The sequence below is a fragment of the Dromiciops gliroides genome, chromosome 1, assembly GCF_019393635.1.
Source record: "Dromiciops gliroides isolate mDroGli1 chromosome 1, mDroGli1.pri, whole genome shotgun sequence".
Lineage (NCBI taxonomy): Eukaryota > Metazoa > Chordata > Mammalia > Microbiotheria > Microbiotheriidae > Dromiciops > Dromiciops gliroides.
This window is the reverse complement of record NC_057861.1, coordinates 582821898-582847223: the sequence shown is the minus strand read 5'-3', so window position 1 is coordinate 582847223 and position 25326 is coordinate 582821898. Positions and strand designations below refer to the sequence as shown.

General features: G+C 40.3%; 2 protein-coding genes across 5 annotated transcripts in view; one reads left to right on the top strand and one right to left on the bottom strand.

Annotated features, from left to right (window-relative positions):
- Nucleotides 1-2109: 2109 nt before the first annotated feature.
- On the top strand, nt 2110-18297 carry NTAN1 (N-terminal asparagine amidase). 4 transcript variants are annotated; one of them, XM_043977356.1, is made up of 10 exons: nt 2115-2239; nt 7006-7108; nt 7185-7250; nt 7615-7723; nt 9463-9536; nt 10576-10629; nt 11553-11606; nt 14786-14883; nt 17289-17402; nt 17948-18297. In XM_043977356.1, the coding sequence occupies exons 1-10, from the start codon at nt 2159-2161 to the stop codon at nt 18125-18127; spliced, it is 933 nt and encodes a 310-aa protein (XP_043833291.1). In that variant the 5' UTR covers nt 2115-2158; the 3' UTR covers nt 18128-18297. The 4 variants fall into 4 exon arrangements, with proteins under 4 accessions (XP_043833318.1, XP_043833291.1, XP_043833299.1 ...); XM_043977374.1 differs by lacking the exon at nt 2115-2239 and adding an exon at nt 2762-2873; XM_043977383.1 differs by lacking the exon at nt 7006-7108 and having other exon boundaries at nt 2110-2239.
- A 1573-nt stretch (nt 18298-19870) lies between these two features.
- Nucleotides 19871-25326, bottom strand: part of PDXDC1 (pyridoxal dependent decarboxylase domain containing 1) — a 63063-nt gene continuing 57607 nt past the window's right edge. The window contains exons 17-23 of the mRNA XM_043968619.1: nt 25002-25173; nt 24407-24525; nt 23912-24033; nt 23031-23123; nt 22856-22952; nt 22363-22467; nt 19871-21817 (exon numbers count right to left, since the gene is read on the bottom strand). Of these exons, the coding sequence (XP_043824554.1) occupies nt 21543-21817; nt 22363-22467; nt 22856-22952; nt 23031-23123; nt 23912-24033; nt 24407-24525; nt 25002-25173 (983 nt within the window). The 3' untranslated portion in view covers nt 19871-21542. The remainder of the gene's footprint in view (nt 21818-22362; nt 22468-22855; nt 22953-23030; nt 23124-23911; nt 24034-24406; nt 24526-25001; nt 25174-25326) is intronic.

Here is a 25326-nt window from a genome sequence, read left to right as displayed (position 1 = left end):
GCAGATGCTAAGAGTGCCTAAAGATGGAAACTGGGGACAGGGTTTATATAGAGGTAACAGAACAGAGAGGAAAATTGCCTCTGGGAAGAGAAAGTTTCTCACAGAATTTTTTTTTTTTTTGGGTGAGGCAATTAGGGTTAAGTGACTTGCCCAGGGTCACACAGCTAGTAAGTGGCAAGTGTCTGAGGCTGGATTTGAACTCAGGTCTTCTTGAATCCAGAGCCAGTACTCTATCCACTGTGCCACCTAGCTGCCCCACAGATAGAATTTATCTAATGCAAAAGAACCTTTTTCATAACAAGCTAGTCCTGGAAATAAGCCTGGGAACTTCTGGGAGGAGATAATTTGGGAGTCTGGAGTACAGAGTCTGGTTAGGCCCAGGCAAATTCATTGGCCTGGGAATGGAAACCAGTGAGGATCGGTTCTTAGTAAATTGTTTTTGTCAGTGTGTTCCCCCTAGGACACTGCCAGACAAGTGTGTGGGGATGTTTTTGTGAAATGCAGAAGAGTAACACAGGTAAAAGGGGGGGGGTGGTTGCAAGATCTACTGATGTATTTAACTTAGAGACATCCAGGATACCACCACTTTTCATAAGTAAGTTTGTGAGGGCAGCTAGGTGGCGCAGCAGATAAAGCACCAGCCCTGGATTCAGGAGGACCTGAGTTCAAATCCAGCCTCAGACACTTGACACTTACTAGCTGTGTGACCCTGGGCAAGTCACTTAACCCTCATTGCCCCACAAAAAAACCAAACAACATAAGTAAGTTTGTACATGAGACCAAAGATGCCACCACAGGTATGTGTGAGTATATGGGGGTAGGAAAGAAAGGGGGGAGTTATTGACACTGGACAATTACAGAGAAATGACCCAGGGAGGCAGTTTGATGTATTTTTAAAAGAATTGGATTTTAAGTCAGAGGACCTGGGTTTGAAACACAGTTCTGCTACACCCATACCTCAGTTTCCTTAACAGCAAAAGGAAAGGGTTGGTCTTTAAAGTTCTTTCCTTTCCTAAACCTAAGAGACAATACAAATTCACAGGGTCTTTCAAAGGGAATCTCAAAAGCTCAAATGTTTCTGTGCCTATGATTTTCCAACTCAAATCCGATTACTTTTGAGAATTATGATTACTTATGAGAATATGAGAGTGGTTGTCATCAATAGAAAGGCGACAAATTTTTTTGGGGGGGAGGATATTCCAATTCTGAATGTGCTGGCTGGGTGGAGGTATCCCAGCAGGTAGGTAGAGTTAGTATCAGAACCAGACTTAGATACATTTCAATGGGGTGAAATTTGAGAGAGGCAGAGTTTGGGGGGGGGGTGTGGAGCTTTCTGCTTTATACGTCATCTTTACCATAATTATAACATTTGTACTTTTAAGGTTTTCAAAGTACTTTACAAGTCTCATTTGATGCTCACAACAACCGTAAGAGATAGATGTCATTATCACGCCCATGTTACAGATGAAGAAACTGAGACTCGGAGGCCAAATGACCTGCACAAGGTTACACCTAGAAGTGTCTGAGGCTGAATTTGAACTCGTCTTCCTGACTCCATCCAGGTCCTTGCCTCACTTCCTAGGTGCCCCATACATACATGTACATAGTAGCATAAAAATAAGTGATTGGATTGAATTGTATGCATTTTGGCTTTGGGGAGGGAGGGGAAGGCTACCTTAGGTAATGGGGGCGGAGAGCTCTGATTGCAGGTGCAGTAGGTAGGTGATCCAGGTGCTTGCTAGAAGCTGGAGCGGAGGCGGGGACGAGTGGCTCAGCAAATCTGGAGGCACCTGGACGGCACTTGGCCCCGCCCCCTAGTTCTTCCCCTCCTTTTTCTTTCCCCCTCCCACTCGGACTTCCTCGGGTGGGTGATCCAGACGCGGGCTAGGGGTGAGGGGGGGACAGACTTAGCGAATCAGGAGACATATGGGACGCTCTTGGCCACGCCCCCTCATCCTCTTCCTTTTCTTTCCTACCTCCATTACTACATTTCCCGGCGACCCGCGGGGCTAGGAGCGGCCATCCGTCCGGGTGCAGTGCGCGAGGAGGCGGAGCCAGAGCCAGATCCTGGCACCCCCTCCTTCCCGCCCCATTCTAGGGCGGGGCCGGCGGGTGGGCACCTCCCACCGCCTCCGCCTCCCCGGCGGCCGCAGCCGCGATGCCGCTCTTCATTGAGGGGCGGCGAGTCCAGCTGCCGCAGTCTGTCAGGGAAATCGTGCGGGCCCACCCGCCCCTGGAGGTGAGCGGGGCCGGGGCTCAGGTGGCTGGGGCCGAGAGCCGAGATGCGACGTGGCGCGACGCGATGGGCCAGGGACCCCCGGCGGCCTCCCTGCTCGGGCCGCCGCCCTCGGTCCGGCTGGACGAAGTTGCGGGCATGGGTCGCGAGGCGCCTCTCCGGCTTCCGGGGCAGCCCGAAGTCTCGAATGTCCGAGATCGAGGCTCCCCTGCGTCCGTAGCGATGGAAGCGTCCGGAGCCCGGCCCCGCCCCGCCCCGCCCCGGCCCCGCTTTGACTGATTGGTTCAATTCACTAAATTAGAAATCTGGGGCGGACTTGGGGACTGGGGCTGCTCGGCGGGCCGAGGGACTTGAGAGGGGATCCTTGGGATCAGTCATGATGACAGTAGTCATGATTACGCTTATATAGCCTTTAGAGGTTTTCAAAGCGCTTTACGGACACTATCTCTTGATTTTTTTTTTTTTTTAGTGAGGCAAGTGGGGTTAAGTGACTTGCCCAGGGTCACACAGCTAGTAAGTGTTAAGTGTCTGAGGCCGAATTTGAACTCAGGTATTCCTGACTCCAGGACTGGTGCTCTATCCACTGCGCCACCTAGCTGCCCCCTCTCTCTCCTGCTTCTTAAAGCAACTTTGGTTGGTAGGTGCTATTATTCTCCTCATTTTCCAGATGAGAAAACTGAGGCAGGCAGAGGTTACTTAAACTTGCCCGGTTTAATACAACTTGTAAGGGTCTGAAGCAGGATTTGAACTCTTCCCGAATCCCAAGTGCAGTACTTTATGAACTGCCGCACTCAGTTGCCTCCATCATTAGTGTTGTTATTTTTGTTTTGTTCGTCCGTTTTAGAAGAGGCATCACAGGATAGTGACTTGCTCGTGCATTGAGTTATTATTTTATTGTTGTAGCATACGTTTATATAGTGGTTTGAGGTTTGCAAAATACCCTACAGGTATCATTTCATTGGATCCTCCCTAACAGCTCTGTGAGCTAGATGCAGTTATTACTCCTATTTTGCAGATGAGGGAACTGAGGCTGAGAGAGGCCAAATGACTTACCTGAGGTCATACAGTTTATCACTGTCTAAGGTAGGGGGCAGCTAAGTGGCACAGTAGATAAAGCACTGGTCCTGGATTCAGGAGGACCTGAGTTCAAATCCCGCCTCAGACACTTGATACTTAACTAGCTGTGTGACCCTGAGCAAGTCACTTAACCCTCATTGCCCTGCAAAAAAAAAAAATCATTGTCTAAGGTAGGATTAGGACTTCGGTCTTACTGATTCCAGATTCCATTGATCATTTATTACTTGAGCTCTAATGCTTTGATTTAAAAAAAAAAATTCAACGGTTGTAGGCAAAGTGGCCAGTCAGGAGTTAGTAAGACCCCAGTCAAAATCTGCCCTCAGATATTTACTAGCTGTTTGACTCGGGGGAAGTCATTTAACTGCTGTTTGCCTCAGTTTCCTCATCTGTAAAATGGTGGATTGTTTTGAGGATCAAATGAGATAATGATTGTAAAATATTTAGCAAAGTGTCTGACATTTAGTGTTATATAAATGTTAGCTATTATTATTAGCTATTAATTCCCAATCCACCAGGGAATGCCTAAATTAAGGGGCATGGTAGTACAAGTATTCGAGGTAATTGGCATCTCTGTAGAATAAGAGATTATTATAGTGTGTCTAGCTTTCCATTGGCAAGTCTCTGGAGTGTCAAGGTCTTTGGGGATCTTGGAATGTTAAAGGTAAGAGGGACCTTAGAAAACATCAGAGTCATACTTCTTATTTTACTGATTTGGTAACTTGCCTGTGGTCACTTAGCCAAGTGACAAAGGTAGAATTCAAAACCAGTTCCCCTTCTTGCCAACTGCCCTTACCACTCCCCCATACTGCCTCCTGTTCTTTAATGGTTACTACTGGGCACAACCTTCCAGCGCAGATCTGGTTTAGAATCTGATTATTGAGGGTGCTAGTAGGCCAGATGAGGGGGACAGATTAAACACCTGAGGAATCTCTTAAAGGGAACCACATATTCCAGCTGTAGTGGTCAAGGAAACCTTCCACATCTGGAAAATGAGGTTAATAGTACTTCACTGCCTAACTCATGGTTTTTGTAAGGTAAGCATTTTGTAAGCCCTAAGTGCTATATACAAATGTGAGCTCATCTTTATAAAGGAGGGGAGATTTGATCTGGGCTTTGAAGGATGGTTAGGTGAAGAGAACATTCTAGTTAAGGGAAAAGGAAGAGGTAGGAAAGTACAAGGTGTGTTTACGTGGTAGTGAAACTAAGCAGTTTTCTTTCAGAAGAGGATTTTCTTTATTGTGGTGAGGGCCAAGAAGTAAGGCTAAAAAGGGAGTTTAGTGCCCGGCTTTCAATTAGGGCTTTGAATTCCAGGATAATGGGGAGCCATTGCCTAGAAGATAAAAATCTAAACTCAGAAGAGATGTGACTACAAACATGGCAGTAAAGTGCAGAATGAATTTCAGTGAATGGAAAGTGGAGGTGGAGAAACTGGTTAGAAAGCTACTGCAGTAATCTAGGTATAAGATGATAAAGGCCTTGGGTAGGTGGGGGGAGCGAAACTGAAATCTGTAGAACAGATTTAAGAGACACGAATGAATAGTTGACTAAAAGAAGATTGACCCAACTTGGTGACTGATTCAGTACAGACCTAGGAAGAGGAATGAGTGTTTTAAGATTGGTAAAAAAGGGTAGGAAATAATTGGAGATTAGAGAAATGAAGAGAAACTGGTTTGGGGATGGAAAGGATCGCACTTATTTGTGTATATAGTTTGTGTATATAGGTATATACATATATGTATGTATAAACATGTGTATGGTATCAATTAGAGTTCATAGAATTGTATTGATATTGTTTAAGAGAATGAGAATATGCATTCCACTTGTATCAGATGTAAAATGTTCTGATTTCTGTCCGATACAGATCTGCATGTTTGTTGCAAAGATGGATAGATGATAATATTTGCTTTTTTTCACCACTGGTTTATTTGAAGGTCTGATATTCTATTTTGGCTATGTTGCTTTAACTTTTTTTCTTTTATCATTTCTTTGGGGAATCAGTAAAAAGGATGTTAAGAGCAGTTGTAAGGTGATTGCCCTTTGGGACAGAGATGATAGTGCAATACAAATTTCACTCGTGAATTTTGGTTAATGAACATATCATAGCTTTAACTATGCCTGCCTGCACTCTTTCTCATCCCTCCACCCTCACCCCTGGAGTAGTGTAGAAGAGTCATAAAAAGTAAGTTCTTCAGTTTGTATTAAGAAGAGCACAATTGCTTTGGAGGTTAAAAGATTGTTTGGGTTAATTTTAGTGACCAGAATGAATGGGGAAAGATATAATCTAGTGATAGCCTGGGAAAACAGGCAGCAACAGTAGTGTCTCAGTGACTTTTAAAGTTATGCTCTTGGAGCAGCCAGGTGGTGCAGTGGATAAAGCACCGGCCCTGGATTCGGGAGGACCTGAGTTCAAATCCAGCCTTAGACACAGAACATTTACTAGCTGTGTGACCTTGGGCAAGTCACTTAACTCTCATTGCCCTGTCCCCACCCCCAAAAGCTATGCTCTTGCTGATACAGTTTTATTGAGAAATAGACTCTAGAGTAAATTTATTTTCTAAATTGAGGCTTTGGAGAATTTTAATGACTACTTGGATTATAATTAAAAGATAAAAACACTATGGAGTTAACCAGAGTGATCTTTATATTGATTACATTTTCTTATATTTTATTGAGTGTTTATATAAAACCATCAAAGAACGCAGCCAAGGCAGAGTACATTAAGTGGTTTGGGGGGGGTGGGGCGGGGCAGTGAGGGTTAAGTGACTTGCCCAGCTAGTAAGTGTCAAGTGTCTGAGGTCAGATTTGAACTCAGGTCCTCCTGAATCCAGGGGCAGTGCTTTATCCACTGCACTACCTAGCTGCCCATACATTAAGTCTCAAATAAAGAAATGTTCTACATGGCATTTTATTGTGTCCTTATTTGAAATCTTGTTTTTGCTATGGAAAGTGTGGTCAGTGGAAAAGAAGAATTTGACAAATTTTGCTTCAAATAATTTTGCTTAAATTTGTCACTTTTGATAGGGACTCCCCTATCAAAAATTAATTTGTTTTTAACCCATAATTTCATGAGAATAATGAAGTTTGGAATAATGTGGCATATTTTGCTAGTATCAGTCCCCCAATTTCAACAAAGCCTCTTAAATACACAAATACACCAAATTATGAATGAGAATTCCTTCCCACCGAATCCCCTGCCTTATACAATGTGGTTTCTTTGTAATAATTCCATTCAGAGACCATTTACAAAGTGCTTACTGTATTCAGAGCACTATTTTGGGTGGTGAAGGAAATACATAGTTTGAATAAGATATCTTCCCCTTCTTGGTATAAGTTAAGAAAACTTCTCACAGAGCTTTTGAAATTATAAGGTCTTATGAAAAGATTTCATACTCTAATAAGGAAAAACAATATCACTGTTTTTTTTAACCATGTATTTCTCTCACTAAGAAATATTTAGCTTTATTTAAATGAGCTCATTTAAAAAAATTATTCTTATAACCATGTAGCTGTACTACCTTTTTATTCCAGATATTTCTCCAAACATTTACCAATTTACTACAGACCTATTTGTGCTTATTCCCATTTAGAATACACTGTGGCTCTCACCAGCTGTCTTACCATTTAGCCCTCTCTAATTTACATATCAATTTACATATCAATTTTTTGATCAATGTTATTTTTCAATTAAACAGGAAAGAGCCAAACTTCTCAGAGGTCAGTCTGTTCAGCTTGTGGGACCCAAGGGCCTTCTCTATGTACAGCAAAGAGAGCTTGCAGTGACCTCCCCAAAGGATGGTACGTTAGGAAGCAGTGAATTAGACAGTGAAGTAGAATGCTGCTGGATATTTTATTTTCTTTCTTGTCTAAACAGGCTCCATCTCCATTCTGGGTTCTGATGATGCAACCACTTGTCACATAGTGGTCCTGAGACATACAGGTATGAAAGATAAAGGAAATGGTTACTTAAGTTCTAGGCTTTTTTTTGGGGGGGGGGATCATTTCTAAGTTGACTTTCTTCATTTCTTGCTCAGAACTTGACCTTAGTTATAATTTCCTTTGTTCTAGTCAGCATTTTGTTTTAAGAACCAGCTTCTTACCATTGTCAGAGTGGGTTTACCTGATAGCATGGCCTTTTTTTTTTTTTGAAGTTTTTTGTGTGTCTTTTAGCAACATCATGAAAAATGAAGTATGAAATGAGCAGAAGGAACTAGGCTTGTTAATTCTTGCTTTTTTTACCTCATGTACTTGCGTTAGTTCAGTTCTCAAAAGTCACATGAATTAGTTCTTCCTTGTTCTTTCAGGTAATGGGGCTACCTGCATGACACATTGTGATGGATCAGACACCAAAACTGAAGTCCCCCTGATCATGAAATCCTTAAAGTCCTTATCTAACCATACCCAGAATGGAAGGTGAGCTCCCTTAGAAGAATCTGTGTACATCTTAAAGGGAAGTTACTCTCTGCAGAATGGGATCTTTGGAGACATTAGAGAGAATTATCTCCTTGGTAAAGAGCATGTAGCTACACAGGAAAAAGTCGATACATCAGAGGGCCATAGGATCCTAGACTAACCTTGAAAGGAGTCCTAGAGGTCAGCCCATCCAGCTCCCTCATTTTACAAAAAAGGAGTCTGAGGCCTAGGAAAGTTAAGTGATTTTCCTAAAGTCACACTCATAAGTAACATGTGGAAGAGCTGGGATTTGAAGCCGGTTACCATTTTGCTTCCCAGTAGAGATATATTTATATGACCCATAGATAGGATTGTTGGCTTTGTCACTGCTGTTTTTTTTGTTTGTTTGGTTTTGGTTTTGGTTTTCTTTTTGTTTATTTTGGTGGGGCAATGAGGGTTAAGTGACTTGCCCAGGGTCACACAGCTAGTAAGTGTCAAGTGTCTGAGGCTGGATTTGAACTCAGGTCCTCCTGAATCCAAGGTTGGTGCTTTATCCACTGCACCACCTAGCTGCCCCCATAGGTAGTTTGAAAACAGCAGGGACAGGGGTAGCTAGTTGGCGCAGTGGATAAACCACCAACCTTGGATTCAGGAGGACCTGAGTTCAAATCCAGCCTCAGACACTTGACACTTACTAGCTGTGTGACCCTGGGCAAGTCACTTAACCCTCATTGCCCCACCAAAACAAAAACAAAAAACCTACCTATGGTTCAGTTTTTACAGAAGAGTCCCAGAAAGGATACTTCTTTTTTTTGATTATTGGTATTCTAGTATAGCCTGATGTAGCCAATGGAATTGTTTATCCAGATCACATTCACATTACATTTTGCCAGTCCTAATTGACAGGCAGATTTGATTTCGTTGTGAGATATTCATTTTTTATTCTGCTATTCATTAATTCATTGCCATAAATTATCCATTATGATAGTCTTCACTGAAGACATACTGTATGGTTAACTGAAATAGTTTTAAAAATTGATTCAAACACGGGGATTATTTCATTTTTTTGTGTGTCTTTATAATCACTCAACACAGTGCCTGACTCATAGTAGGCACTATGTGTATTGATTGGAAAGGAACGAGCCACAATTATGATAGCCTTTGTAATTATTTAACAGTAAATGACTGGGGCAGCTATTTGTTGAAGTGAATAGAGCACTGGCCCTGGAATCAGGAGGACCTGAGTTCAAATTTGACCTCAAACACTTACTAGCTGTGTGCTAGTTCCTTGATAGAACTCATAAAAGAGTGTGCCTAGGGGCAGCTAGGTGGCACAGTGGATAGAGCACTGGCCTTGGAGTCGGGAGGACCTGAGTTCAAATCCAGCCTCAGACACTTAACACTTGCTAGCTGTGTGACCCTGGGCAAGTCACTTAACCCCAATTGCCTCGCTTAAAAAAAAAAAAAAGAGTGTGCCTAAGATGTTGAATCTCAAATGATCTTATACCAAAGTGTTTAAAAAACTTGTCTGGATATTATGCTGCTTTAGATGGGAGATATGGTATTACATAATTTTTAATTTTGTAGTACTGTAATCCTGTAAGATGATCATTGTTTTTATTGAAATTCAAAATGTTAATCCAGTTTAATAGTAAGATGTTAAGAGAACAGAGTTAAGAATGGGTTTTGGATGGCATTGCAAAACTGCTAACTAGTGGATGTATTTTAATTGTTCTTTATTATCATTCCATTTTTGTTAGGTTAGAAGTACACCTAGTTGGAGGTTTCAATGATGATAGGCAATTATCCCAAAAACTTACAAATCAACTTCTTAGTAAGTGCACCTTCCTTTTCTTTCTTTCTTTTTTTTTCCCCTTGGGCAGGAGGGTAGGGGTGGAGGAGGGGAAACATGATTTTTCTTACTTTCTATCCCAGAGCCCTGAATTTTGTCTGGGAAGGGATATACAAATATCTCACCAAGAAATGGCCCCTGGGTTGATACTGCCAAGTTGTCATGTTAAAGTTGTAGTGTAGGAAAATAAATAAATAAACAAACAAACAAACAAACAAATAAATAAAGTTGTAGTGTACCTTAAAGTTTGACTACCTATTTTGAAACCGTATTATCAAAAACATTGTATTCTTTGAAAAGATTGAAACAATCACCTTTTTGACCTCAAAATGAAATGCCCATCTAAAGTGTGACTTGATTGATATATAATTACAGTGGAAAAATAATAATTTATCTTCAGCCCATGGCACAGTGACTAGCATGCTGGGCCTGGATAAGGGAGACCCAAATTCAGATCCAGCCTCAGACACTTAGTAGATATGTGACCCTGGGCAAGTCACTTAACCTCTGTCTGCCCGTTTCCTCAACTCTAAAATGGGAATAAGAATAGCACTGGTTTCCCAAAATTGTTGTGAGGATCAACTGAGAAAATATTTGTCAAGCACTTAGTACAGTGCCTGGCACATAGTAGTTGCTTAGTAAATCCTTCCTCCCTCCCTCTTTCCTTCTTTCCTTCCTTCCTCCCTCCCTCCCTTTCTTCTTTCCTTCCTTCCTTCTCTCACTTTCTCCTTCCTTCCTTCTTCCATAGAAAGAAAAAGAATTAGTCTCCATCTAGCACTGAGTTCTGTCTATAGCTTCAATTCCCATGGGGTTTCATGCACTGAATAATCCCTATGATTTTGTTGTTAGGAATGGGATGCTTCCTCCCTGGTGACGACAATCTGCTTAGTTAATGGTCTCAGGATAGTGGGATAATTCATAAAAGGAGTAGAAGTAATTAATTCAGCCATACTGCCCTTGTGCTCAATGCATGCACTGCCAATCTGAGTCATTTTAATTTCTTTCACCATTTAAATTTTAGATGAATTTGACAGACAGGAAGATGACATTCACTTAATGACTTTCTGTGTGACAGGTAAGTACACAGATAGTCCTTGCTACAAAATAGCAGTGCCTAGCATTTGGTAGACAACTCAGTAAGTGCTAAGGATGATGGGGTTGATGAAGACCCAGTGTTTTGTTCTATCTCCCATGTCAGAATTAGCACTGATAATTGGAAAGGGCTGGAATTTGGGTTATCTCCACAGTGGGGTGACTAGCTCTGCCTGCTGTTGTATACTGGGCAGCTGCTTTGGACAGCAGCCATATTGGTTTTCCTACAACACAGATGTGATTAGCTAAATCACACACACCCCACTGTTGACAAATCTGCAGATTTGTTGCCTATTGCCTCTAAAATAAAAAACATTTTCAGTCAGGCATTTAAAGCTATTTACAGTATGGCCCCCTTTTCAGTCTTTTAAAATCTAATTTCCTGTTTAATACACTCCATTCTAACATAACTGGCCTGCTAGCTATTCCTTGCACCTGACATTCCATCTCTGCACTTTTGAATGAGTGCTCCCTCCTGTCTGGAATGCACTTTTCTCTCCTCCGACTCGTAGAAGCCCTAGCTTTTCTTCAGAGCACAGTTCAGACGCCACCTTCTGTATGCTGCCTTTCCTAATGCCGTAGTGATTAGCACTCTTTCTCTCTTGAAATTACTCTGTATGGAATTTTTCTTTTCTCACCTGTGTACATGTATCCTCCAAGTAGAAACTTCATTATTTTTGTCTTTGTATCCAAGTACCTGGAATAGTGCTAGATATCACCTGATAGATGAGCCAACATCCTAGAGTCTTAGCATAAATTCTATTTATGTTCTTCCAGTTTTCACTTTTGAAAGATGGGACGCCTTTCTTGTTCTCTTCTATTGTCCAAACTAACATTTTTCTTTATCTTCCCCTCACATATTTTTCAAAGTTGCTGTAATTTTGTTGCTTTTTTTTTTCCAAATAGAATTAAATGATCGAGAAGAAAATGAAAATCACTTTCCAGTAGTTTGTGGGATTGGTAAGTTTTGGTAGCAATTAAGAAATGAGATACAAAAGTACTTTATAAACTCTGTATGAATACAGGATGTTGTTATTGTCTTCTCAAGACAGAGACAGGGTTAAGTATGAGAGTCTAAGGGTGAAATATGGGGCAGCAAATAGGTACCACTGAACTAGGTCTCTGCTGCCTGCTGTATTATTTTATGTTTAACCCATGGTTCTCTGTGATCAGATTGCAGCTTTCTGGGGCACTAGTTGGCTTTGCTTTAATCCACGGTGACAGAATGACTGACCCAAACACCTTAATTCAGCCATCTGCATGGGTCACAAGGGCAAATATCCTATATAGTTTACAATGGGTCACCATTGTTAGTCACCACCAGACTTGGAAAGAAAAATACTCAGTGAATGGCCAGTGAAAGTTTTATTAACATTTATTTGAAGGAATAGAACATAATTTTGAGTAAATTTCAATCTAATTCTGTAAATTTATGCAAAATATTTTAAACTTCAAGTCAGGCAGTTTCATAGGATGGGCATGCCTTTTACTGATGCACATCCCCGTTCTCCTGTGTGATTCTTGTCCAGGTTCTTCCATAAATTTTCCAAAAATTATGTCCCTAACAAGACAGAGGTCTTCCTCTTGGTATTTTTTTTCCCTCTTGGTATTTTTAAAATCTTGAGGGTACCAGTGTAGCATTCACACTGTTCAACTCGCGTATTCTTGCTAGATGAGCCCTTCACCTTGTTTTCTAGTCATACATGTTGATGTTGTTTTTAAAATACCAGCTTATATTCAAATTATCATCGGTAACATGTTATACCTTACTCAGACCTGCCATGTTATTCATTTGCCTTTTGAGTTACTTATAATTTTGGTTTTTTTAAAAAAATTCTTGGTGTTTCATGATTCTCAGACAACTAACATTGCTGGGAGAACATTGCTAATTAGGACAAAAGCTCTTTATTTTGGAGGCATCTTTTACTTTTCCCTCATCTCCCATGTCCAGGTAGTTGTCAAGTATTGTTGATTTTATCTCCCCATGTCTAGCATCTGTCCCTTCTCTGAAGTCACACCACCATCACATTAGTCCAGGTTCTTTCATCTGGACTAGACTTGTAATAGATGCCTGACATTTCTTCCTTCCTCCACTCTGTTCTTTCTCCAAGCAGTTCATTACACAGCCACCAAAACAATCTTCCCAATGGGCAGGTTTGACCATATCACTTTCTGGCTCAAAAAACAGTGGTTCCTTGTGGTCTCTGGGATATAACATATACCTCTCCTCCTGGCCTTGAAAGGCCCTTCACAGAATGGCTGCTGCTTACTTTTCCAGCTCTGTCTCACAATCCTCCCCACCCCTCCAACATATTAAACTACTGTTCCCTCTGTTCTACCAGAGACCATAGATCTTAAATCTAGATTGCAGCTAGACCTCCACCTTAACCAACATCTTTTGAAATTTTTGTATTGATTTGTTTTGTTTAAAAATTGCTTAAATCCTACCCCATCCCCTTTCCACCTTTCTCCTGAGAGCAATGCCTTATAACAAAGACTTTTTAAAGAGAAAGAGGAAGAAAAAAAAAAAGCAAGTAAAACTTATCAAGACATCAAGAAAAAAAATCTGACAGTCTGATGTGATATGCAGTGTTCCACACCCAGGGACCCTAACCTCTACAAAGGAGTAGGTATCAGTAGAGGGGGGCAGGGAAGTGAGGAAAGAAAGAAAGTTCTGCCTTCATCCGTCTCTTCTTGGGAGCCAAGTGTGTTCTTTGTTATTTTGGAACATTCAGTTTTGATTGCTTTGTGCCAATATCTTCATTTATAGATGAGCGAGTTGAGCTCATGGTTAGTGATTTCTCCAAGGTCACATCAGTGAAAAGTATCAGACTCAAGATTTCAACCCAGGGCCTCTGCCTCAGGAGCTAGTGCTCTTTCCTCAGACACTTATTAGCTGTGTGACCCTAGACAAGTCACTTAGCCTCTGTTTGCCTATCTGGAAAGGTTGTTCCCAGGATCAAATGAGATCGTATTTGTAAATGCTTGGTGCCCTCTATAAATGCTTCTTCTCTTCCTTTCCCCCTCTTACCTCTTCAGTACCACCATGTGTTTGTTATACCCTGCCTCTGTTCATTTGTGCAGGCCATTCCCTATTGCCCGCAATGCTCTCCTTCATCTTTGCCTTTCAGATAAGAAAACTTTATCTTCCTTCAAGGCTGAACTCAGGTCCCCCGTCTTGAGAGTTCTCCTCAGTTCTCTCTAACCTCCCTCCTCTGCATTCTCTCTCTTCACATTTTCCTAGAGCACTTGGCTCAAACATCGTTGTCTCACGACAACCTGTCTTGTATCATACTTGTCTGTGTGTATGTTCTCCAGGAGAGCTGAAGCAAGGACAGAGATGGACCGCCCAGGTTTCGGCCTGCATTAGGGTGGATGCTCCATAGTGACTGTCTGTCCGTCTGCATATCTGGGACAGACAGCAAAGAGCTGAACAGAAAGAGGAGAGGAGGCTGGCTTCTCTTAATGACCCCAAGCTTCCCATGGTGGGGAGCTCATTTTTAAAATTCTCACATTCTACCAGCTTTGTTGTATCACGTGAGACAGATAATACAACAATCTCCCAGGAATTCCAAGTTAGTCTTACAAGGCAGTGAGAGGTATATGGTGGATATGAGTGGGCTGTAATCTAACCAGTGAGGAACTTGGAAGAACAGAAAGGAAGAATGTCATTGGGGAGAATGAGACGCTGGCAACATGGGGAGTGGGAGAAGACAGGCAGTCACTCTTCTCATGCAGGAGAAATGGAGGAGGGTCACTGGCAGGTGAATGTTATGGGAGGACATGGGCAAAGGTAGCACAGGATGGACAGGTGTGGAAGATTTGTGATCTGCATTGTCAGAGGAAGCGCCCAATGAGATCACAAATCCATTTGATTCCCAGAACAGTGCCTTATTCATAGCATATTGCTTAATAATTGTTGTTGAATTGGATAACCATCTCCCTAGATTTCATTGGAAAATTGCAGACACTTATGATTATTTTGCTGTGCTTATATTCTTCACCATGAGGTAGATTGTAAATTCATTGCTTTATTTTCCATACTGTCTGTTCTCTGTGGATGTAGATCTCAAAACATGAAAATGTCCCTCTTTTATTCAATTGCCTTTTAATTCCAAAATATCTTTTTGCTATCACAGCTATCAACATTAAAACTGCAGAGATTTTCAGGGCTTCATTTCCAGAGAGAGGCCCAGAGGAAGAGTTGCGTTCTGCTCGCTCTTTAACTGGAGGACCAGTGAGTGAAAAAACAGCGATTTTTCTTTTCTTTTTATGTTAAGGGTTTAAATTTTTTAAATGCATCTTAGTTTCATGCATTACATTGGAGCCTCGAGACTTCAAGATTGATCAAACCACAGGTATTTCAAGACAATTGAAACTTTGGAAATGAGAAAATGCTGACACATGTTTAGTAGCCTTGTGAAGTTGTGAATTGGTATTAGGACATTGAAGAAAATAGATATTGAGGTGCAGCAAACTGAACACTTTCACGTAAGAAAGGATCAACAGGCTGGTGTAAACATGTTGCAGTTTATATAATGTGCAAAGCTCAGAGGGCTCCTCACATAAGTTTTTACTTTTCTCTCTAAGCAAGACTTCCTTACTTCCTAAATCCTTGAGAGGAGCCTTCTTTTGAGCCAGAGGGCAACAGAAGCTTTTTTTCCTTTTATATCTAGGGATTCAGCATCTCCCAGAGGGGGGGAAAAATTGGTCTGCAGCTATTAAGTACCTTAAAATACATAATAATTGCTAGGAGGAAGGGGTGTGGTGAGGCAGGGTTATATATTTAAATAGCATTAGTACTTATCCTTCTGGACTGTGTCTGTGGAAACAGTCAACTAAGAAGTAGGATTTACTGGATGCAAATGACAGCAGTAGTGATCTTCTGTAAGGCCAATTAGTTTTGCTTGATTCTGTGGTCAGTGACCAGCAAACATCTTTAGCCTACCATTGTATCTTAAAGGGTTATCCATGAGGTTGAAAACTTTACTTCACTAGTAAGTCCTAAAAAGTTTATATATACTTCAGGAGCTGCTTTTTTTTTGGGGGGGGGGGCTTAATTTTTTTATCCTGAACTCAACACCAAATAAAAAGAACATTTCCACATCCAAAGTAGAACAGAAAAAAAAGGATGGTACACAAAACTAATTGTGTTCAGCTTGCTTTTCTTTTTATGTATATAATAAATTCAGCATGTAACTTTCAAAGTTGTCGTGCTTGTCTGATTCCTTCTGTTCTCTTCTGCACATTTTGAAACTGCTTCAATGACTCTTTTTCTCTTCTTTTCTGGGGGGAGGGGCAAATCCTATCCCTATGTTCCTCTCATTTCCTCCTCTCTCCCCAACCCCCATTGAAAACTCAAGCTCTTTTGGGGGAATAATAGTAATATTGCTGATGAAGAATCAAATGTAGTATAAATCAATTAAAAGTCAACCTTTCAACTTCCTTTCCCAGATCCATTCCCAGATTTGATAAAACTTTTTTGACCTTTTCTGACCAAATGTTAATATAATTAAGCAAAGCATTGCTCTAGACATAATTATAAATGTTGTAACTTTCTGTCTTTAGAGCCCTCTCTTCTCTTTACCTCTCCCAACCCCCAATTCAATTCAACAAGCATTTTTTGTGTCTGTTCTTTGTCTTGCACCCTAAGACAAAAATGCAAGCCATTCACTGCTCTCAAGGAGTTTACTTTCTAACTGAAATCTTATATCCAATTCTAGGAGTAGTGGGGTAGAAATTATAAAGAAAACAAATTTGGGATTGATGTCAGGAAGAATTTCATAATAATTAAAGCTATGCGAAGCTAGAACTAGGCTGAGTAGTAAGTACTTTTCTTTTCATTATGTCATGGGGTGCAGAGCACCCCAGAATTTCTCTGGGGCACACCGAGGAATCTTCTCCTTGAGAAACTAAACCAGAGGACAGATAACGCCTAGAGAGATAAACTGAACCAAATCAGACTGAGCTAGTTTGGGATTCCTACCCTTCATTTTGGTCTCCCTTACCCTGGGGAGATAAGTTTGGGTGTGGCTGCGGCCTTTGTGTGCTGAAGAGAGGTCTATAGCCACCCCTCACCCAGTTCCTCTAGTCACTACCAGTAGGGGATGGTCCTCCACTCCTCACCCAATTCCCCCAGCTACCACCAGTGGGGGATGGTCCTCCCTCACTAAAGGTCCATCCCCATCAGTCCTCTATAAAAGTACCTTCCAGTCTCCTGTTCGAGATTTGGTACCTCTGAGCCATGTGCTTTGTGCCTATCTCCCCACGAAAAGTCCAAGGATTTCTTTCATGGTTTCCCTCCCCCCACCCTTCCCTTCCCTTGCTCCTAAATAAACTATCACCTTATTCTAACTACTTTTGTGTGCAAGAGGGTGTAATTCTTTAAAGAGGAATTCCCAAGAACCCCAACTCCCACCAACCTGTACCCCATTTCCCACCATTACAATTAGGTTTTCAATTAAATGCTACTTGACTATTTTAGGTTATATTCAAGTAAGAATTCCATTTCTGGTATAAATTGTACTTAGATGGCTTCTTAAGGCCCCATTCAAATATTAGAATTCTGGAATTCTGCATGCGAGTAGTGTGTTGTTCCTTAAAAGATGAAATTGTATGCTTTTCTCTTGACATTTTTATTAGATGATTAATATTTATGATGCAAAGACAGAACAACTTCATATTGGACCTTATTTCTGGATGCCCTTTCCTCATGTGGATTTTTGGCTTCAACAAGATGATAAACAGCTATTAGAGGTGAGTTATGAAACAGTAGAGAGAACCCTGTTTTTTCTTCTGTATGGTCTTGATCAATTCTCTTCACTTTTTTGCACTTGTTTCCTCATCTGTAAAATGAGGGGATTAGACTAGGTGATCTCCAAGTCCCTTTCCACCCGGGAATTCTTTCCTAAATATCTTTTCCTTAAGAATTATAATTGGGGGCGGCTAGGTGGCGCAGTGGATAAAGCACCGGCCCTGGATTCAGAAGTACCTGAGTTCAAATCCGGCCTCAGACACTTGACACTTACTAGCTGTGTGACCCTGGGCAAGTCACAACCCTCTTTGCTCAAAAAAAAAAGAAAGAAAGAAAGAAAAAGATTAATTGTATAAGATTGTGTACAGGTTGTTAGTGGTCCTGCTGTGTCTTATCTATTGACCCTTATTTCAGTTTCCCTATCTGTATCATAAAAACTTGGCTTATTAGTATTTAGAGGAAACTTGCATATTTTAATTTCTATTACTGTCAAAATAAGGAAATACATCAAGGCTTATCTTTCATCTCACAATATCTTATTTTTCAGAATCTTTCCACTTCGCCTCTTGCCGAGCCACCCCACTTTGTCTCGCACATCAGATCTACCTTGATGTTTTTAAAAAAATACCCATTTCCAGGTAACTCATTGTTTCCTGGAAATAGGGCTCTACTCTACAAAAAAAATGAAGGCGGATTATGGGAAAAGATTTCTTCACCAGGAAGCTAAATGTAGGCATTAACAATTAAACAAAAAAGCCTTATAAGCGTAATCCTGGCAAAGGCAACTGGCTCTGAGTGGAGAGAACATGAATTATGAAACCTGCCGACGTGAAATCTGATGTCTCATTACTCAGTGTCTTTTAAATGCTTTTCAAAATAAAACCTTATTTTGGCAGAGGTATTTGTTCATATTATTGCTTTATGAAAAAAAACAGCAAATGTCCAGTTTTTTTAAGTAACCATTTTTCTAGGCTTATATTTGTCTCCTGTTTCTTTCTGGTTCTAGAGTAGCAAGTGCTGGTCAGAATTTTTTATTCCATAGTGGACAAGATAAAGATATTGAAATTGGTGGAACACTTTAAAAAATACTACTGTGTAGCATGGTGCTATTTAAATGAGAGAAAATTTTCTAAGTAATAGAGGGAGATGTGAGAGGTTCTGGAGGAAGAGTTGAGCTGGTGGATATAAAAATTAATTAGGAGTTACCTGCATAAAGATAATTCAACTTATGGGAGCTGATGAGATTACCATGGAAATTGCAAAAAGAAAAAGAAAGACGAGCACGGAATCTTAGTGGGTAGGAGTTAGATGCACAGAACCAGTAAAGAAGTCAGACAGACTGGAAGAAAACCGAGAGTGTCCCAGAAGGTAAGGGTGAAGAAAATAGTAAACAGTGTTAAAAGCTGAGGAATGAATCTTTTGTGCCTTCTGGGATCCAAGATGACTTAAGTATGCGATGAATTTTCCAGAGCAAAGCTCCACATCTCCTTGGGCACCCACATAGGAGCCATCACCAACTGTGTTGATAGTGCCAGTGCCAAGAATGTATATACCATCTCTACCTGAGCAGGCTTCCTGAAGCTGTTGTGGGTGACACAGTAATGGTCAGTCAAGAAAAGGAAACTGGAGCTCCAAGAGAAGGTGTTTCCACTAGAGTCAGTCCAGTAGTAGGAATCACACCAGAGAAAAATGCTTTCTGTATTCTGAAAATAAGACATGGGTCAAAATAAAGATGGGATAAATGGTTGAGATATCACAGGCCTGTTCAGTGCTAGGAGCACTGCCTGAGTCTCCTACAGTTCATAATAAAAATGCCTCGGGGGCAACTGGGTGGTACAGTAGATAAAGCACTGGCCCTGGATTCAGGAGGACCTGAGTTCAAATCTAACCTCAGATACTTGACTTACTAGCTGTGTGACCCTGGGCAAGTCACTTAACCCTCATTGCCCCACAAAATAAAATTTTTTTTAAAAGCCTCATTAAAGTGTCTGCCTATTTTGAAAAAAGCTAATGAAGGTTGAAGTGTGGAATTAAGGAAATGAGAAGCCTTATTTACCATCCCATAGCATGAGTTTTCTCAGGAAGAGCAGTGATGTCATTTGTTGACTTCCAAAGTCCTTTCTAGCTTTAAATCTCTGAGCCTGTAAGAGATAGTTGGTATTGGGAACCAGAGGAAAAGATCTAGGACAGACACCATGGGAATCACGATAAAAGAAGTGCTAAAGGACATTAGAGAACATGAATTTGTAGCAGACTCAGTTCCAATAATTTTGTGTAACTTTCTGAACCATTAAGCAGTTAGTTACAGAGTGAAAATGGAGGTGAATGGGATGGGGGGTGGGGCAGGGGGAGAGGACCCAGGGTTCTAGACTGGCATGGTATAATGGAAGGAAGGGGACCTGGTCAACTAGAATAAGGAAACACAAAGGCTGGAATAGAAGCAGTCGTCATGCTAATTTATGTAATAGTAAGGTTTATTGTATATGAACTGAATTCGTATGTAACAATTATTTCAAGAACCTTTATTGAATCCAACATTCAAATAGTATCTAAAGGGTGAAGTTCTATTTCAGCAAAAACAAACCATTTTAACAATTCCAAATATAAAAACATTAAAAATTAATTTATTTATAGATAATTTTATCCCCCAATTCTTATGAGTTAATATACTTCATTGCACCAAATAAACTGATAAGGAAGACCATTTGCCTTTTAATCATCTGCTCAAGTGAAAAATTGTACTTTTAAGACGAGTGCCAAATGTCAGGAATCACATTAAATCAGAAAGTAATTATAGGTTTAATATGGTATAACTAAGGCTCCCCAAACTAAAATCAACAAGCCTAATGTGAAACATGAATAAAGGTATACCTTAAGAATAGTCTATTGTTGCCTGACTCTAGTAGGCAAAAAGGCAAAAGGGCCACCAAATATGTAAATGTAGTACTCAGAAGTGTTAAAAAGTTAAGGTGAGTAGTGTTTTGTAGACTGTTTCCATTTTAAATTCAAGGGCAGACCAGCTCTCATCTGGGGAAGATCATGGTTCTGTACCTTTTTTTTGTTGTTGTTTTAAATTTAAAAAAAAATTTTTTTTTGAGTCCAACAGGGAAATGTAACTGAAAAAAGCCTCTGAGTCAATTTCTGGTAAAGGATGAAGTTATACTTAAATTAAAATTGTAGGTTGTGTGCTACAGCGCATAAGATTTGGTTTCATACATAGCTACCAGACTTTTAAGTTAATCAGAGGAAAACAAAAACTAGCACAATCTGTGTTTCAGTTTGTTAATTTATAACTTCCACCTGTAAAAATATACATGGGAAAGAGACTTCAGTTATGGTTGCTCTATACATTTAATAATCTGTTTACAAATAGTGCATAGGGGAGAAAATGGATTTATGGCAGAGAAAAAAGTCTCAGACTGAAGTGCTGCCCATTCTAACGTGCTTGACAGTCCTGTCAGAACACCTTGGTAGAGTGGACACAGTCCCTGCTTAAGTCTCCGGGACACACAGCAGTGGGGCATGACAGGTGGGGCTCAGGCATTCATATTTACAAGAGCATTTAAACCCACTCCTTCAAACAAAAGACGTATGTCACAAGACCAATTTGATGTGAAAATGCTACAATTCCATAAAACAAAACCACCAACTAACCAGAGGCAGCCAAAAAGGCCATGTGAGTTTCTAGCAAGCGATGTGCTATCTTTGCCTGAAGGACGGAAGTTCATTGAGCAGCAGCCTGGAGTAGTTGCAAAAGAGAAGTGTTTATCAAGAAGCAACCATGTGCAACCCAATCGCTTAAGCTTGTGTTAGAAGGATCAGGGCAATTATTTCAAGTGACACACCTAAAGTTGTAACTGTTGCTTGTAAATAAATAGCAAGTAATTTAAAGCAACTTAAAAAAATTCTCTTTCAACTTCTCAGCACTGCTAAAGATGTGTAGGGTTAAAGCAACAGCCACAAAATGAGTTGACCACCACTGAGAAAGCCCGGTTTTTGGTCACACTTTTGTGCAAGAATCCCAGTTAATTACGAATTGCAGTAGTTCTTACTGTCCTAATGTGGCACCATTCACATTTTATATGTATCCTTACCATCCCTGGAACATAGGGAATACAGTCTTAATCCATGAAGTCAGAATTTTATCTTAAACTTTCTTGTTCTTCTACTTGAGTGCAGTCATTGTCCAGGTGCTGAGATCCATCCCTTGGAATTGCCTCAGTTTGGGTTGTTGCCTGGGGGATAGCATCCCCAATCTGCTGCTCAGTGTTGTTGAGGTTTAGAGCCCCCTGTTCTTCCCCACCAGAGTGAGCTGAGGCCTGTTGTTCCACCTTTTCTAAATCTTCGATATGACTCACTGAGCTTGTCTCACTAAAGGCATCTGAGCCTCTTAAAGATCTTTTAAAAAGTTTTTGACCTGGAGTAAATTTAAATAAACATACCATTAAAAGATATTAGACATTAAAATAAAGTCTTTACTTTTAAAAAGAAAACAAAGTTAAAAACTGCTTTCTTTAGTAGTGAGTGTAGTTAAGCTGAAATCCCTGCAAAAGGTAATGGAGTCAGGCTATGAGGAAGAATTAAGCACAAGGGTATTAATACTAACACAGTACAAAAACTAAAGAGCTAATTAAACTGGTAAAAAGTAGAGGATACCAATCACTAGCATTATTCAGTGTTTTAAAAGATTTTACTCTTTAAAAGGGATGCATGAGAAAAGTACTTTAAAGAGTTGCCAACTTTTGCTACTCAAGTAGCCATTACTGAAGTGAAGCAACAACGTGCACTAAATAAATGTGAGGAAGAAATTTTAGTTAATAGAAGCAGGAATGGAATTAACCCCAAGTAACAAAAAGATTTTTAGGGGTGAAGAAAAGCTCTCTGTGAAACATGACAAAAGTACCTCTCCAAAGTAATGGAATAGGCTTTCCTTTGTTCAGTTCAAATAAGGAGAAGACATACCTGGGAGTCTTTGTTTGGTGCGGCTGGCTAAGGGGGTTGGAGGTGGAGTAGTCCCTGTACCTTGTACCTTGGAAGCATATGTGAGTTCTGTGGATTCCAAAGAACCTGCAAGTTGAAAACTTGTTAACATACCTAAATTCAAATTAGTGGCATTTCTGCAAGTTTCCCAGGTTAGGTAGAAATCAAGTAATTCAGGAATTATTACAACAATCTTTTCCTAATATATACTTGTAAGGAAAAGAGCAAGCAACTAACCTTTTTCATTTAAGGAAATATAAGCCTACTATGTTCTTCAGAGGAAATTCTTTTCCAGCTGTTTAAACATTCATAGAACAGTATAGTCATCTTATAAGGGGGGGATCTTTCATATTGTACAATGATAGAGAATGGTAAACATAAAGTGCTGCTCTATGCATAATGAACTTTGGGTGTCGAGAGCATTTTGCTAAATCTCTCAACCTAACAGCTTTTGGCATAAGTTATTTAATCCTACCTGCTGTTAAATTAAAAGTTCTTCCCTTTTGTGAAGCTTGAACTGGAGAAAACCAATTCAGTACTGATCCAACAACGGGGATCTGCCGTAGCACTCCCTGTGAGATACAACCAAGACCTCAAAGTCAGTTTAGCATCTTTCAGGCTGAGATGGGAAATTCAGTCTGTGAACTCACCTCTTCCAAAAGGCGTTCCTCATTTGCTTTCTGTAGCTGAACCTGTGCTTCCAGGATTCCTTTCCGAACAACTTCAGTCATGTTTTCCAGTAGCTAATTAAAACCAAAAAAAGGCTTTGTTTGGATACAGCTATTAATAGGGGCCTGAGGGCATTTTTCAAAAACTGGTGTGTGTGAAAAACTAATTTTGCTTTAACTAGACAAGAAAAAAAGTGTTATAATGACCTAAGCTCCTGCTATTTGACATATTTACTAGATAATGGACAGAGGAGATCAGACTACAATTTTACACTAGCACTTAAACTTAAAATGCCAAGTCAAGGAAAATAATGCCCACCCCTTACCTCCACTACATTCCTATAAATGCATCCAAAAGACTAGAAGTAACCTTAAGAAATTAACATACAAAGAATGAACTAAACCTGGTACTCTTAGAGTTTAGGATTTTTTTGGTTTTTGGTGTTGTCTGCAAAGCATTATCAGTCATATGATGAATGGTTTCCATTGCTTTTTCTAAATTAGTTGAAAAATATTGGCTATCCTGTTATGGGTCCTTTTTTTCTCCTCTTAAATATTTCTATGGCTCGATTGTTTGGTTTGGAGAATGTGCCTCACATCATCTAATGTGTTTCTCCACTAACCTTTAAGCAAAGTATACTTGGTTGCTGAAAAATCAGATACATATTTCCAAGTATAGTTTAGGGAGGTAGCTTCTTCCCTTATGGCTTTAGCCAGCTGGCCTAACGGCACAATTCTCTTCTTCCCTTTCCTCCCGTTGCCCCAACCCCAGATCAAAAACTTTAATCCTGCAGGGGTGTCAAAAGGCTACCATAGCCAATGTCTCAGCAGAGGGAGGGGTCGGGTCTGTTTTTCTTACGAACCCTTGAGTTTTCCTCTATTTCTCGGCCCGTGGCTGCGATGGTCTCAACTAACTCAGAAATATCCAGGTCCTCAGGTGCCATACCAATATAAATACAGTTCTTCTGTCTTCCAAACTCAGGGCCTGCAGAGGAATAAAGAAAATCAATTTCTTAGTTCCACATCATTAGCCAATTTTAGCTCTGCTTTTTTCTGTATCCCCCCGGATCCACATCTGGTACCTAACTCTGCTAGTCCACAAACAAAAGGCTAACATAGCGGGCAAGGTTTGGGAATCCATTTTGTACATATGATTAGTATTATCTGGGACATTCAGAAGTGGTTCTCAACTGGGAGAAGGAAAGCCCACAACAAGCTATATACAGGGAAGGGAGATAAAGGCTGTGTGAAGAGAGCTACACTTTCACCTAGAAGCAAACCAAAATGTCTCCTGGCATTGTCCACATCAGCTCATGGCTTTAATGGTCAGAATTGTCAACTTAAAAAGTAGGAGTTACCCAGTGAAAATGAAAGGTCAGATTCCAGTTCATTTAATTTTTTCAGGATTTCAGTATTGATTTTCTCTACTTCTGCTTCTGATTTCTCATTAATCTTCTCTTCAATTATGTGTTCATACCTACAAAATCATATCAAATAACAATACTGCAACCTACATGATACCTTCATACATCAAAGTATTATAAAATGAGCTACTTAACAGAAATGAAGCCAGGCAACAGGGAAGGAAAAATCATTCCACTGATTCTTTGGGGACCATAGAAAAGGAAGCACAAGAACTATGCAATCTAAGGAAATTTTGGCTCTCCTGATACCAAAAGTTTAAGTATAGTCCAGTACAAAAAGTCAGAATGTAAGCTCTTTGAGAGTATTGTTTCATTCTTTGTATTTCTATCCCCAACAACTAGCACAATGTCTAGTATAGAGTAGGTTCTTAATAAATGCCTGCCAATTAGTTAAATAGTAGATTAGAGTGTCTAACAAATAAAGCCAAAGGTGACAGAAGCACCAGACAAATTCATCATTAGGTTATCTTTCAACTTGGGTTTACGGGTTACAAACCAAACATCAGCTGAGAGAGAGCTGAGGCTGTACCTGACTACACCTAACCCAGGCCACCCCAAGTCCTCAATGTGTGAGAGGCCTGCTGTTCTTGCCACTTCTTCCTTGAACTCTTCTCGAAGTTGTATTGTACAGGTCAGAACTGGAATCTGGGTTTTTAAGCATGCCACCAGCTGATCAACATCATCTGCTTGAGTTCCTAGAACTGAAAAGACCCATCAGTTTATCATCAGAAATATCACAGCAATAGAAACAGATCAAATCACTGAGGAACAACATTTCCCTTTCACCATCAGAAATGCCCCCACAGAAGTTCCTTGCACATTCAAATAGCTAGAGCCAGGAATCTAAAAAATGC